Source organism: Perca flavescens, chromosome 5 (genome assembly GCF_004354835.1).
Source record: "Perca flavescens isolate YP-PL-M2 chromosome 5, PFLA_1.0, whole genome shotgun sequence".
Classification (NCBI taxonomy): Eukaryota; Metazoa; Chordata; class Actinopteri; order Perciformes; family Percidae; genus Perca; species Perca flavescens.
In genome coordinates this window covers 40,445,390-40,458,038 of record NC_041335.1, presented here as the reverse complement: position 1 = coordinate 40,458,038, position 12,649 = coordinate 40,445,390, and the positions used below count along the sequence as shown (strand labels likewise).

Below are 12,649 nucleotides of genomic sequence, written 5' to 3'. Positions count from 1 at the left end.
CCAGTCTGGTAGGGTCAGAACAGTCATCACTATACTGTGACCCAGCCTTTAAAACCAGTAGAAGACAACACTTACTGTATGTCATATCACGATATTACCATATCCAAAATCTAAGACAATATTTAGTCTCATATCACCATATCAACATAATAACAATATATTGCCCAGCCCTAAATGGTGGCGAACTGCGTGGAAGGATTCACCCAGGAGACCGAGACGCCCCCACTGCCCAGACACCATCAGTCCCTCCTCTCCGTCATGGCAACACCAATAACCATGAACGCTCAATCAACCACCCTGAAACCCACAGAACATCCTTAAAATATACTGTAGCTCGGACGACACAGTCCCACCATCCTATAGGACCTGACGATAGACAGATATCATATATCTTTAGAGAGCAGAGCTACAGATCCTATAGGTCCTGATGATAGAAAGATATATCTTTAGAGAGTAGAGCTACAGATCATATAGGACCTGATGATAGACTGATATATATCTTTAGAGAGTAGAGCTACAGATCCTATAGGACCTGACAGTAGACTGATATATATCTTTAGAGAGTAGAGCTACAGATCCTATAGGACCTGACAGTAGACTGATATATATATATCTTTAGAGAGTAGAGCTACAGATCCTATAGGACCTGACAGTAGACGGATATATATCTTTAGAGAGTAGAGCTACAGATCCTATAGGACCTGACAGTAGACTGATATATATCTTTAGGGAGTAGAGCTACAGCTCCTATAGGACCTGACGATAGTAATATATATTATATCTTTAGAGAGCAGAGCTACAGATCCTATAGGTCCTGATGATAGAAATATATGGAGTTAGAATCATGCCAAAACCTCACACACACACACACAAAACGTGTTTTACTCACACCCAACGATTCACAAACAAACTCAGTGTGGTTTGCAAATACAAAACATCATTCACAAACTAATACATTTTGTTTTTCAAATAAGAAACCTACCTATCAAACAAATACAGTATGTTTTACACATAAAAAGAAACGTATTTCTTCAATGACAAAAAATATCCTGCAAGTACAAACTAAAATCTTTCAAGTACAAAACAAAATCTTTCAAGTACAAAAAAAAATCCTTCAAGTACAAAAAAAAATCCTTCAAGTACAAAACAAATTCTACAAGTACAAAGAAAAAAAATCCTTCAAGTACAAAGCAAATTCTACAAGTACAAAAAACTGTCACGTGACTTTTGGCACTAACTTTCCGCCTTGCTGATCCACACACAAATGCCCTCAGATCCACACACAAATGCAGGTAAATTTACTAACAAATATCCTGTAATTTGCACTCCACAACAGCAGGTGGCGCTGTTAAGTCAATTTAAGCCTACCAGGACCATACATACACGCGGATTTTTTTGCAGAGAGAGAGAGAGAGAGAGAGAGAGAGAGAGAGAGAGAGAGAGAGAGAGAGAGAGAGAGAGAGAGAGAGAGAGAGAGAGAGAGAGAGACGCTCATAAAAGTTAAAACATTTAGAGATCAACAACCCCTTTAACATTCCCTGATGGATATTTTTATGAAATATATAGGCTAGATTTTAATGGTAGGGAATTGCATATCCGCTTGTTGAGCCGTGACTGACTGACAGATATTGTACCTGACTGATGGGGAAGTGATATTGATAAGCCATGTGATTTAGGCCTACGCATCTAGGCTACAGCGTCCGCTATTTTTTTTGCCAGCTTTCCTTCCTGTTTTAGGAAGCAGCGAGTGTATTGTGGTTGTTAGGTTAGGTAAAGCCGGGTAACTGAAGAAATCCAGCATGGTGATCTTGCTTTGTAGTAGCCTACAGGCTGCCGATCTCACAGAATTCTGTGAAATGAACACGGCCCCTTAACTCTAAAACTGGGGCAGTTTCACAGATTCGCCGAAAGTTCTGTGACGGGCCCACGGATGCGATGCATGTAGGTCAATGACATCATCATCCGTGGTCTACGCACAGAGTCCCTGATCACAGCACGTTTCTTTCTGTACTGAGAAGCTGGATACAGCTTTGCTGTTATTGGTATTTTTAGCCCAATAACCACTGTTTAAATCAACATTTATTCACCAGATCTTATCATGGTTTAATTGTATTTCTTTTAATGTTATTATTTCGGTCTATTTCGGCCAGGGAAGCTGGATTGCTTTGTTGTTTTGATATTCTTTAAACTATAATACTACATCTAGCAACATATATGTAGATATTATCATAGTATGCCTTTCTTTATTTTAATAATATTATTGTCTTATTACTGAAATATGAAATATTACAGTATGCTGTAAGACAGAACAGATATGTTCAGAGTTGGGCGCATGCAAAGCCGATTTCCCACAATGCAATGCCGGCATTCATTTCAGAGAATCAGACAACGATCAGCGGGTCTTTAACGCCAGTATTGCTACAATATACATATATATATAATCAGTGGTTTAGTCATCAGCAACAACACGTTGCTCAGTTTTGTTCCAGTAAGTTATGAACCGTAATAAAGTTTAAAAAAATCCGCGTGTATGTATGGTCCTGGTAGGCTTAAATTGACTTAACAGCGCCACCTGCTGTTGTGGAGTGCGAATTACAGGACATTTGTTAGTAAATTTACCTGCATTTGTGTGTGGATCTGAGGGCATTTGTGTGTGGATCAGCAAGGCGGAGAATTAGTACCAAAAGTCACGTGACAGTTTTTTGTACTTGTAGAATTTGTTTTGTACTTGTAAGATTTTTTTTTGTACTTGAAAGATTTTAGTTTGTTCTGATATTTTTTGTCATTGAAGAAATACGTTTCTTTTTATGTGTAAAAACATACTGTATTTGTTTGATAGGTAGGTTTCTTATTTGCAGAACAAAATGCATTAGTTTGTGAATGATGTTTTGTATTTGCAAACCACACTGAGTTTGTTTGTGAATCGTTGGGCGTGAGTAAAAAATGTTTTGTGTGTGTGTGAGGTTTTGGCATGATTCTAACTCCATAGTATATATAATATATCTTTAGAGAGCAGAGCTACATATCCTATTGTTCCTGAAGATAGAAAAATATCATATATCTTTAGATTAGAGCTACAGCTCCTATAGGTCCTGATGATAGAAAAATATCATATATCTTTAGATTAGAGCTACAGCTCCTATAGGTCCTGATGATAGACAGATATCCATCTTTAGAGAGTAGAGTTACAGATCCTATAGGTCCTGATGATAGAAATATATAATATATCTTTAGAGAGCAGAGCTACAGATCCTATAGGTCCTGATGATAGAAATATATCATATATTTTTAGAGAGTAGAGATACAGCTCCTATAGGTCCTGATGATAAACAGATGTATATCTTTAGAGAGTAGAGCTACAACTCCTATAGGTCCTGATGATAGACAGATATATATCTTTAGAGAGCAGAGCTACAGATCCTATAGGTCCTGATGATAGACAGAGATCATATATCTTTTGAGAGTGGAGCTACAGATCCTATAGGTCCTGATGATACAGATATATATCTTTAGAGAGTAGAGCTACAGCTCCCTTTAGGGCCTGATGATAGACAGATATTCATACATCTTTAGAGAGTAGAGGTACAGCTCCTATAGGTCCTGATGATAGACAGATATCATATATCTTTAGAGAGTAGAGCTACAGCTCCTATAGGTCCTGATGATAGACGGATATCATATATCTTTAGAGAGTAGAGCTACAGCTCCTATAGGTCCTGATGATAGACATATATCATATATCTTTAGAGTGTAGAGGTACAGCTCCTATAGGTCCTGATGATAGACAGATATCATATATCTTTAGAGAGTAGAGGTACAGCTCCTATAGGGCCTGATGATAGACAGATATATATCTTTAGAGAGTAGAGGTACAGCTCCTATAGGGCCTGATGATAGACAGATATATATCTTTAGAGAGTAGAGGTACAGCTCCTATAGGTCCTGATGATAGACAGATATCATATATCTTTAGAGATTAGAGCTACATATCCTATAGGTCCTGATGATAGACTGATATTCATATATCTTTAGAGATTAGAGCTACAGATCCTATAGGTCCTGATGATAGACAGATATTCATATATCTTTAGAGATTAGAGCTACAGATCCTATAGGTCCTGATGATCGACTGATATCATATATCTTTAGAGATTAGAGCTACAGATCCTATAGGTCCTGATGATAGACTGATATTCATATATCTTTAGAGATTAGAGCTACAGCTCCTATAGGTCCTGATGATAGACAGATATCATATATCTTTAGAGAGTAGAGGTACAGCTCCTATAGGTCCTGATGATAGACAGATATCATATATCTTTAGAGATTAGAGCTACATATCCTATAGGTCCTGATGATAGACTGATATTCATATATCTTTAGAGATTAGAGCTACAGATCCTATAGGTCCTGATGATAGACAGATATTCATATATCTTTAGAGATTAGAGCTACAGATCCTATAGGTCCTGATGATCGACTGATATCATATATCTTTAGAGATTAGAGCTACAGATCCTATAGGTCCTGATGATAGACTGATATTCATATATCTTTAGAGATTAGAGCTACAGCTCCTATAGGTCCTGATGATAGACAGATATCATATATCTTTAGAGAGTAGAGGTACAGCTCCTATAGGTCCTGATGATAGACAGATATCATATATCTTTAGAGATTAGAGCTACAGATCCTATAGGTCCTGATGATAGACAGATATTCATATATCTTTAGAGATTAGAGCTACAGATCCTATAGGTCCTGATGATCGACTGATATTCATATATCTTTAGAGATTAGAGCTACAGCAGTGTCTCCCCCCCCCCTCCCCCGCGCTGTGACAGCAGGAAGCAGCCTTCCTCCTGTTGCCGTCACATCACATTAATAAACTTCCCTTCAAACACATGGATCAGCGATCTCCTTTCTGAACAGTCTTCACAATCGGTCGCTTTATTTCACGTTTTTCACAACATCAAAATTGCAAAAACAACTTTTCTAAAAAAGCACCAAAAACATCGACCAAAGCGACAAAAGCATAAAAAAAGAAATACACAAACAACTAACACCGAGTAACTCTGTCCTGTCAGTTGCAGTTTCTCAGTGAAATCATCCAGTTTTAATATGTGTGAATTATGGATTGAGCACACACACACACACACACACACACACACACACACACACACACACACACACACACAGTAGTGACATCACTCTGTACAGCCAAGGCTGGTTTCCTGCTGTTTGTAGTTGAACATCCTGTTACACCAGACCTTCATTGAGAAAATCACTCTACTTTAATCACAAACTCTACTGAACTCTGGTATTTTTGTTATTTCTTTGTGATCTTTTATTCTGCTCTGTGAAGCCACTCCGATTTCTAAGAAAATCACTTCATAAACATGATAAACATGATCAGACCCTCACACAATCTGACTCTCGTCTGCTTCAACTGAGAATCTGCAGAAAATAGTTATATTTACATATACATATACTGTGTGTGTGTATATATATATATATATATATATATATATATATATATATATATATATATATATATATATATATACTGTATATGAACCGGTACTTTTCAATAAAGTTAAAAAAAAAAGAAGAAAAAAAATAAGGTTAGTAAACAACAGTCAGTGACTTGTTTATTGCTAAGGCCATGGTCAAAATTAAAGATTTAAAAATAACGTAATAACTATAACAATAACTTGTTTCACCAGTAAATTGCTGTTGAACCCCAGATGGGAAAAGTGTATTTTACAATTGCTGTCAATGCACCACGAGGCTACCTGTTTTAAGTGAATCTGTGTTGTTTAATTCCGACAATGGCAGCTGCGAGCGAACGCACCGTCTGTGTAGTTTAATTCCGACCATATAAACATACTGTATATCTATGAATTGAACGGCAGCTGCTGCGCTGCAGAGCAGACTGTTACATCCCGCTGTTGAAGTCCTCCACAGTGAAATACAGTCACACTTTACACTGTTTAACGTTAGCTGTCAGCATTTTAACCGTGATTAATCCAGCTGCTAGCTAAAGGTAGGCCAACGTTACATGCTGTCAGGTGTAGTGTAAAGTCAGGCACCGAAATGAGGCACAGAAACTTTCGTTCTTATTCGGTCTCGTTACTACCGTTTACGTCGGCACCGGATCCCTATTGGCACCGAGTTTCGGTACCCAACCCTACTCTAGGAGCAGCGAGGAGACTAATTGTCCTATTCACAGGTACATCAATAAGTTCTCACTTTAATATTACATCTACTTTAACACATATTAAAAGTAGATTAAATATCAAACACACTGAAACTTGACATAGTCGTCTCTGCTGTCCTGTATCTTTCCTACTCTTAGATACATCTCACCTCACTCAGTCTGTCAATCATTCTGAGTCTGTAATAATGTTAATAATGTTAATAGTGTTTTAATCTGCTGTGTATGTGCCGACTGCCACCCCCTGTTTGTTGGAAGCCACTGGCCTACGTGTCGTGTCTATGTAGCTGCACTTTGAGTCAATACACACTAACTTTCCTCTCCTGAGATCGTTTCTAGCTTCATTTTAACTCCACAAGTCTTGGTTCTGAACAGATGAATGAATATGAGGAGTAATCTCAGACCTGCGGCAGGTTCTGTTCGATGCAGGCTCGACACAGACGGTGGATCGTGTGCATGGCGGCAGAGCGGGTAGTCGGTTCAAATCCTGCAGCTCCACGTGTCCATCTGATCAGAACCCCACACCAGAACCATGAGCCTGATCCAGACCACAGAGAATCTAAGTCTCACCCAGACCCAGAAATCAGGATTTATAGACAGAACCAGGACTAATCCAGTCCAGAGTAGATACAGAACCAGAGCTGATCTAGTCCAGAGTAGAGACAGAACCAAATCCAGCCAAGTTTTAAAGAGACAGATCCAAACCCTACACAATCAGAGTCATTTCTAATCCAGATTTCAGAGACAAAGAATCCGGACTAATCCAAATCCAGACTTTAAAAACCAGGTCCAAACATTAAGTCCAGACTTACAGCAGAACCAGAACCAGGTCTGACAGCTGTGAGTTTCAGCAGAATACTGGATGTTAGACAGCAGAGAGTGTGTGTGTTTTCAGGAAGTGTGTGTCTTATCGCAGGGATACATGCAGCGTTTGTGTGTTTCCTGCTATTCTTCTGACTGTTGGTTCCCACACACACACACACACACACACACACACACACCCTTGTGTAAACGCTGTTATTCTGTTATTCAGGTTCTGTTTTCTACTCTGGACTCTCAGACAGTCTGCAGTTCTGGTTCTTTACTGGCCGTCTGTGGCTCAGGTGGACAAGCAGTCGTCTACCTAAGAGAAGGTTGGGGGTTTGATCCCTGGCACTGCAGTCCCATGTCCAAGTGTTCTTGAGCAAGACACTGAACCCCAAATAGCTCCCGATACTGCCCCATCGGTGTGGGAATGTTAATTGGAAGTCGCTTTGGATAAAATCCAGTTGAGTCTGTTTACTCTCACTTTTAATCCACAGTTTACAGCTTCAGTTTACACAGCCACACTCACAGTCTACCCATAGCCTGGAATACTGTCCCAGAAAAGGCCCCCTCTTCCCTACTCACAAGGAGCCACAGTCTCCAGTGAATGTCTCTATATTGTGGGTCACCACACAGTACTATTATAATTATATTAGGGCTGTTATCCACTAACAAATTTAATCATCATTAATCGCATGATTTTCCAGAGTTAACTTGAGATTAATCACACTTATCTTATCTGTTGTAAACGTACTTTAAAAAGTGATGTTATTTTCCGGCTGGATTAAAAAGCTTCTAGTTGGCCTACAGTCGCACAAGGGCCTTGTTGTCTGCGCTTCTAAACAAATACAAGTAAATCTCTGCAATATATTGATCTGGAGATATTAAATATGACATAAGGTGGGGCTGTTGGCATCCTATATGATGCCAGCGACAGACTGGATGTGCATTGGGGGTGCAAAATGGACGGTACCTATGGGTTGCTGTTGGTTTTAGTGGTGGCCCTGTGTTTGACACTAAAGTCTGTTCCTGTATTTCTATCAATGTGAGGAAACATGTGTCTGAAGGTTCAGGGTGGGGTTCAGTCAGTTGGCTTTAGGGAATACGGTGATGTCAGTATAGAAACACAAACGTGTGTGTGTGTGTGTGTGAGTGAGTGTGTGTGTGTGTGTGTGTGTGTGTGTGTGTGAGAGTGAGTGAGTGTTATGTATAGTGTGTGAAGAGCAGAAGAAGCTTCGTTCTATAATTCATCACATGTGAATATTTGATGAGGCTTTAAAGAAAAACAGTAAAACACACACAACCAAGTGAGTGTTTGTGAACATTACATCTCTGTTCTGATTGGTTGTCGAACCCCGACACAATGTGCCGAGCTCTTACATCCTCTGCTAAGAGCTTTTTTAGTGTAAAGAAACAAAAGAAAAAACGTGTTTGTTGAACAGAAGGCCAAAGTTGACTGTGATTACTGCTGACTGACCTTAGATGGAGTAATGCTGCAGGTTTCAACTCATCGTCCTGAATCTTTGCTCTGAACTTTAGACTCAAACATGGCGCAGCGCTACCCCTCAGCGTCGCGCACCGCTCACGTATACACGTGTGCACTGCGCTCAAAGTTCTAATTATTTAAACTTTGACCCCGTTACCACTGACCTTTCATGGTGAAACCAATTCCAGAAGCAGAAAGGAGTTTATTGCCACAGTAGTTACCCTCAGTGATTGGTGCTTACATACTCAAAAAAAACATTACATTCCAGAACAGCAGCGCTTTACGGCACCACTGGCGCATGCTGTTACCATGACAATTAACAACCATCCCCATTTTGTTGTATACTAAATAAATGACCATGGCCAACGGTCCGATGGCCTTTCTATATACCTCCCATACTACAGCACAGCTAACTTCGTTGTAAACAAGCTTGTGCAATGACAACAAACTTCATTCTATTCTACTGTTAAAATAATTAATGACTAACATCTGTAGTGTCTCCTGCTATCTTCCCCGTCTCCTACTTCGTCATGTGAGTGACAGATGCTCTAGTGATAGGAAGGACCAGAAGCGGAGATTCTGCCGACCCCAGAGACATCTAAACCACATTCCTGCGCCGTATTATTGCTGAAATATGTATAACATTGCAAAAACATTGTTCAGACAGTTTGAGTTTGTTTGCACTCACAGTCAGCCGGCGGGTGTTGCCGCTGTCCCGGGTCACCTGGCGCTGGGTGGAGTCGGCGTATAGCGTGGAGACGCAGCGGCTGTGGACGCTGCTGGCCGGACCAGAGCTGGAGCTGCTGGTTTTGGTGTTGGTTCTGGAGAGGGCGAGGACTGGGCTCGTCCGGTCTCTGGGTCCAGTGGTGCTGTGGGTCAGGGCGGCTGCGGTGCGGTTCACGTTGGTATCTGGAGCCGGATCTGGAGTGCTTCGGAGTTCTGCTGCGAGCAAATAACCAGCATCATCATCATCATCATCATCATCACCCCTGGCTGCATCATCCCAGGACCACGCAGTGTTCTTCCAGAACATCCTGATGAGACTACAGCTGCACAGACTTTTAATTAACTATTCTGATAATAGATTAATCTGTGTGAGTCATTTCTTTAACTAGTGTGATGTCAGCTTGTTAAAGGTGAATATGTTCTAGTGTCTTCTCTCCTCTGAGACAGGAAACTCAAGATCTTTGAGTTGGGGATAAAACAAGATGTGAGAACGTCATCTTGGGCTTTGGGAGACACTGATCCACGTTTTAGAGACAGAACTACTCATCCATTCATCCAGAACATGAACATACATTAATCCACCGTGATAATAATCTTTATAGTTGCAGATGTAGATCAGAGCAGGACCAGGACAGTATCAGTTAAACCTGGAGCTGAACTAGGAAGAGTTTGGATTTATGTCTGCAGCATCAAAACTCAACTCCGTTTCTTCTTTTGTCTTTGACATGAAGAAAAGCAAAGTCGAGATAATGTTAAAGGAAGTTAACTTCTCTGCAGATGCAGAAATCTCCACAATGCAAATTTAAAACAAATTAAAATGAAATGATATATTATTAACACATTTTCAGCACAAGCAGAATTCTGCAGATTTTTGTCCTGGATCGACGCTGAAAACTGTAAAATAAAATCCACAGATTCAGGGACTGTCAGCGGGTCCGGATGGAGTCCTGTAGTTCTGGGACTGTCAGCGGGTCCGGATGGAGTCCGGGAGACACGTCTGGAGTCCTGATGATGTTCCTGCTGACTGAACGTCTGATGCTCAGAGAACAAACTCAAACACAAGACTGTCCTCTCTCTGATCTAACCGCAGAACCAGAGTCAGGGGAGGGGGGTGCAGAGGTATTGTGAGGGTCACATGTTACCGGGCAGCTTCTAATCACCATGGAGACCGTGTGGACCCCCGGGGAGAGAAACAGAGAGAAGGAGAGAGTCAGGTTTAATCTATATCTACCACTGCTGGCTCTCTCCTCCCCCATCACACTATAAATATAACATACAGCTTCTATAAGGGACAGGGAGGGTGTGTGTGTGAGCCTGGCTCTGTGTGAGCATGTGTGTGAGCATGTGTGTGTGTGTCTCCTGAGGGTTTCTGTCAGAGCTAATGAAGCTAACATGTTAGCAGCTGGAGGCCTGACGTTTTTCTCCTTCGGTGCCAGTTTTCCCTGTATAAATAAGCGGAGAAGAATGACTGCAGTAAGTGTTTTTTCTAGGGCTGTCAGTTTAACGCATTATTAACGGCGTTAACGCAAACCCATTTTAACGCCGACAATTTTTTTATCGCGCGATTAACGCATACACAGTTAAGGAAGGATTAACGTTCTTTTGGATCTAGCTAGACCAGAAGCAAAATTATGAATCCCACTATGGCCACGCAGCATAAACATTCAAATGAAAAATAACACTCAGTAGCCTAGCTAACCCGTTTCACACACACACACAGACAGACGGAGACAGGCAGACACACACACAAACATAGACACACACACGCAAAACGGCTGAGCAGAGACACGGGAGAGGGGAGAGGATCACAAATCGAGAAGAGGAAAGAAAACACTGAGAAACATCGAGACGCTAGTTAGCTTGGAAACGATCTAAGTGGAATAACGAAGCTGAAGAGGTGTAGCTACACTACGGCACTTTTCCGGTCTAACAGCCGTGGTTTAGAACAAACGTTGTGCTAGTGTGCCTGGCTAAAGTTGGAGCTAACGGACTAGCTAGCTAGCTAAAGTTGGAGCTAATGGCGGAGAATTGTTGGTTCGGAGGACGCTGATTTTGGACCGGAGAGGACGACAGCGTGTTTCCCTGCTGAAGAGGACTTTGCTGTTGCTGGTGACTGGTTTTGGTGTTCGTGTTTGAGCTGTGTTTCTGGGACTAACCGCTAACTGTAAGTTGGATTTCTGTGTGTTTGCTTCACTGAAGATAACGTCCTGCTGGCTGCTGCATGTCCACATGAGCCCGCAACTTTTTCTTTTTTCTCCTCTCGGCGTGTGTGTGTGTGTGTGTGTGTAGGTTTGTGTTAACGCAGTGGTTTAATAGGGTTTGAGTAAGTTTTACATTGAAATGCTGTAGGGGAGGAATCCTTTTGTGTAGCTGGAGTGTTTTAAGTTGAAACTGATAGAGAAACTGGTAAAGGGGTAGTTGTGTGTAATATCATTTGAAGAAATATTGCAGTTAGCCTATTTGAATGGTGTGATTTGGGTTATGTTTTTTTGTTGTTATTCAATCTAACGGCTAAATGTTATTTATACATTTAATTATTGTTCAGTAAGCAGTATCTTATTTTGTTTAAGAGTTGTCTGAGGTCAGTTATTCCAATACAGCACAATAGATTTCAACCTTCGTCAACCTTCGTGGTAGCTACTTTAAAGAAATGAACCCAAACACTTCATCATTCCAGTCTGAAGTTACGTATTGCAGCTTGGGCATTGCAATTGACAATGCAAGTTTGTCAAGTCAAATATCCTATATGGCTTTAATAGAAAAATTTATTTTGAAGCATCGTGATGCAATTGAATCGCTGACTTGATAGCCTAATCGTAATCGAATCGGGAGACCAGTGAAGATTCACACCTCTAGTAGCTAGTAGGCTCGTCACGGCGATTAACTTCGGAGCGAGTAGTGACTCTACAGTCAGTGAGAGAAACAAAGTGTCTCCTCTGTTCTTTCTGACCACGGTGGGAAACCTGGAGCGGGAAAAGTTAACCCTCTCCTTGATTTTACATTGGTTATGGAGAACGAGATACAGGAAATGAGTCGGGGGAAACCATCATGTGACAGATTATTAGTTCCAAGTGAGAATGTTAGTGTGAAATTGAACACTACGCATATGCCAATGTTGTTTTAAATTTTAAAAAAAACATTTGCACAAAGCAAGCCAATCCACTTTTTCATGTTGATAAGAGCATTAAAACGAAAAAATATAATGGGACAACAAGAAATCAAGGGACATTTAGAATAGATACAAATGTGTGATTAATTGCGATTAATCGTGAGTTAACTATGACATTAATGCGATTAATCGTGATTAAATATTTTAATCGTTTGACAGCACTAGTTTTTTCATATCTGTCATCCTAAAAATTTGTCAAAAAAACTTGAACCAGTGAGGATGATTTAGTTGTCCACTCTAAGAAATC

The 12,649-nt window shown here is 40.6% G+C and overlaps 1 protein-coding gene across 1 annotated transcript in view; it reads right to left on the bottom strand.

Annotated features, from left to right (window-relative positions):
• Nucleotides 1-12,649, bottom strand: part of LOC114556335 (regulator of G-protein signaling 3) — a 54,530-nt gene that overhangs the window by 21,441 nt on the left and 20,440 nt on the right. The window contains exon 11 of the mRNA XM_028579237.1: nt 9,196-9,449. Within this exon, the coding sequence (XP_028435038.1) occupies nt 9,196-9,449 (254 nt within the window). The remainder of the gene's footprint in view (nt 1-9,195; nt 9,450-12,649) is intronic.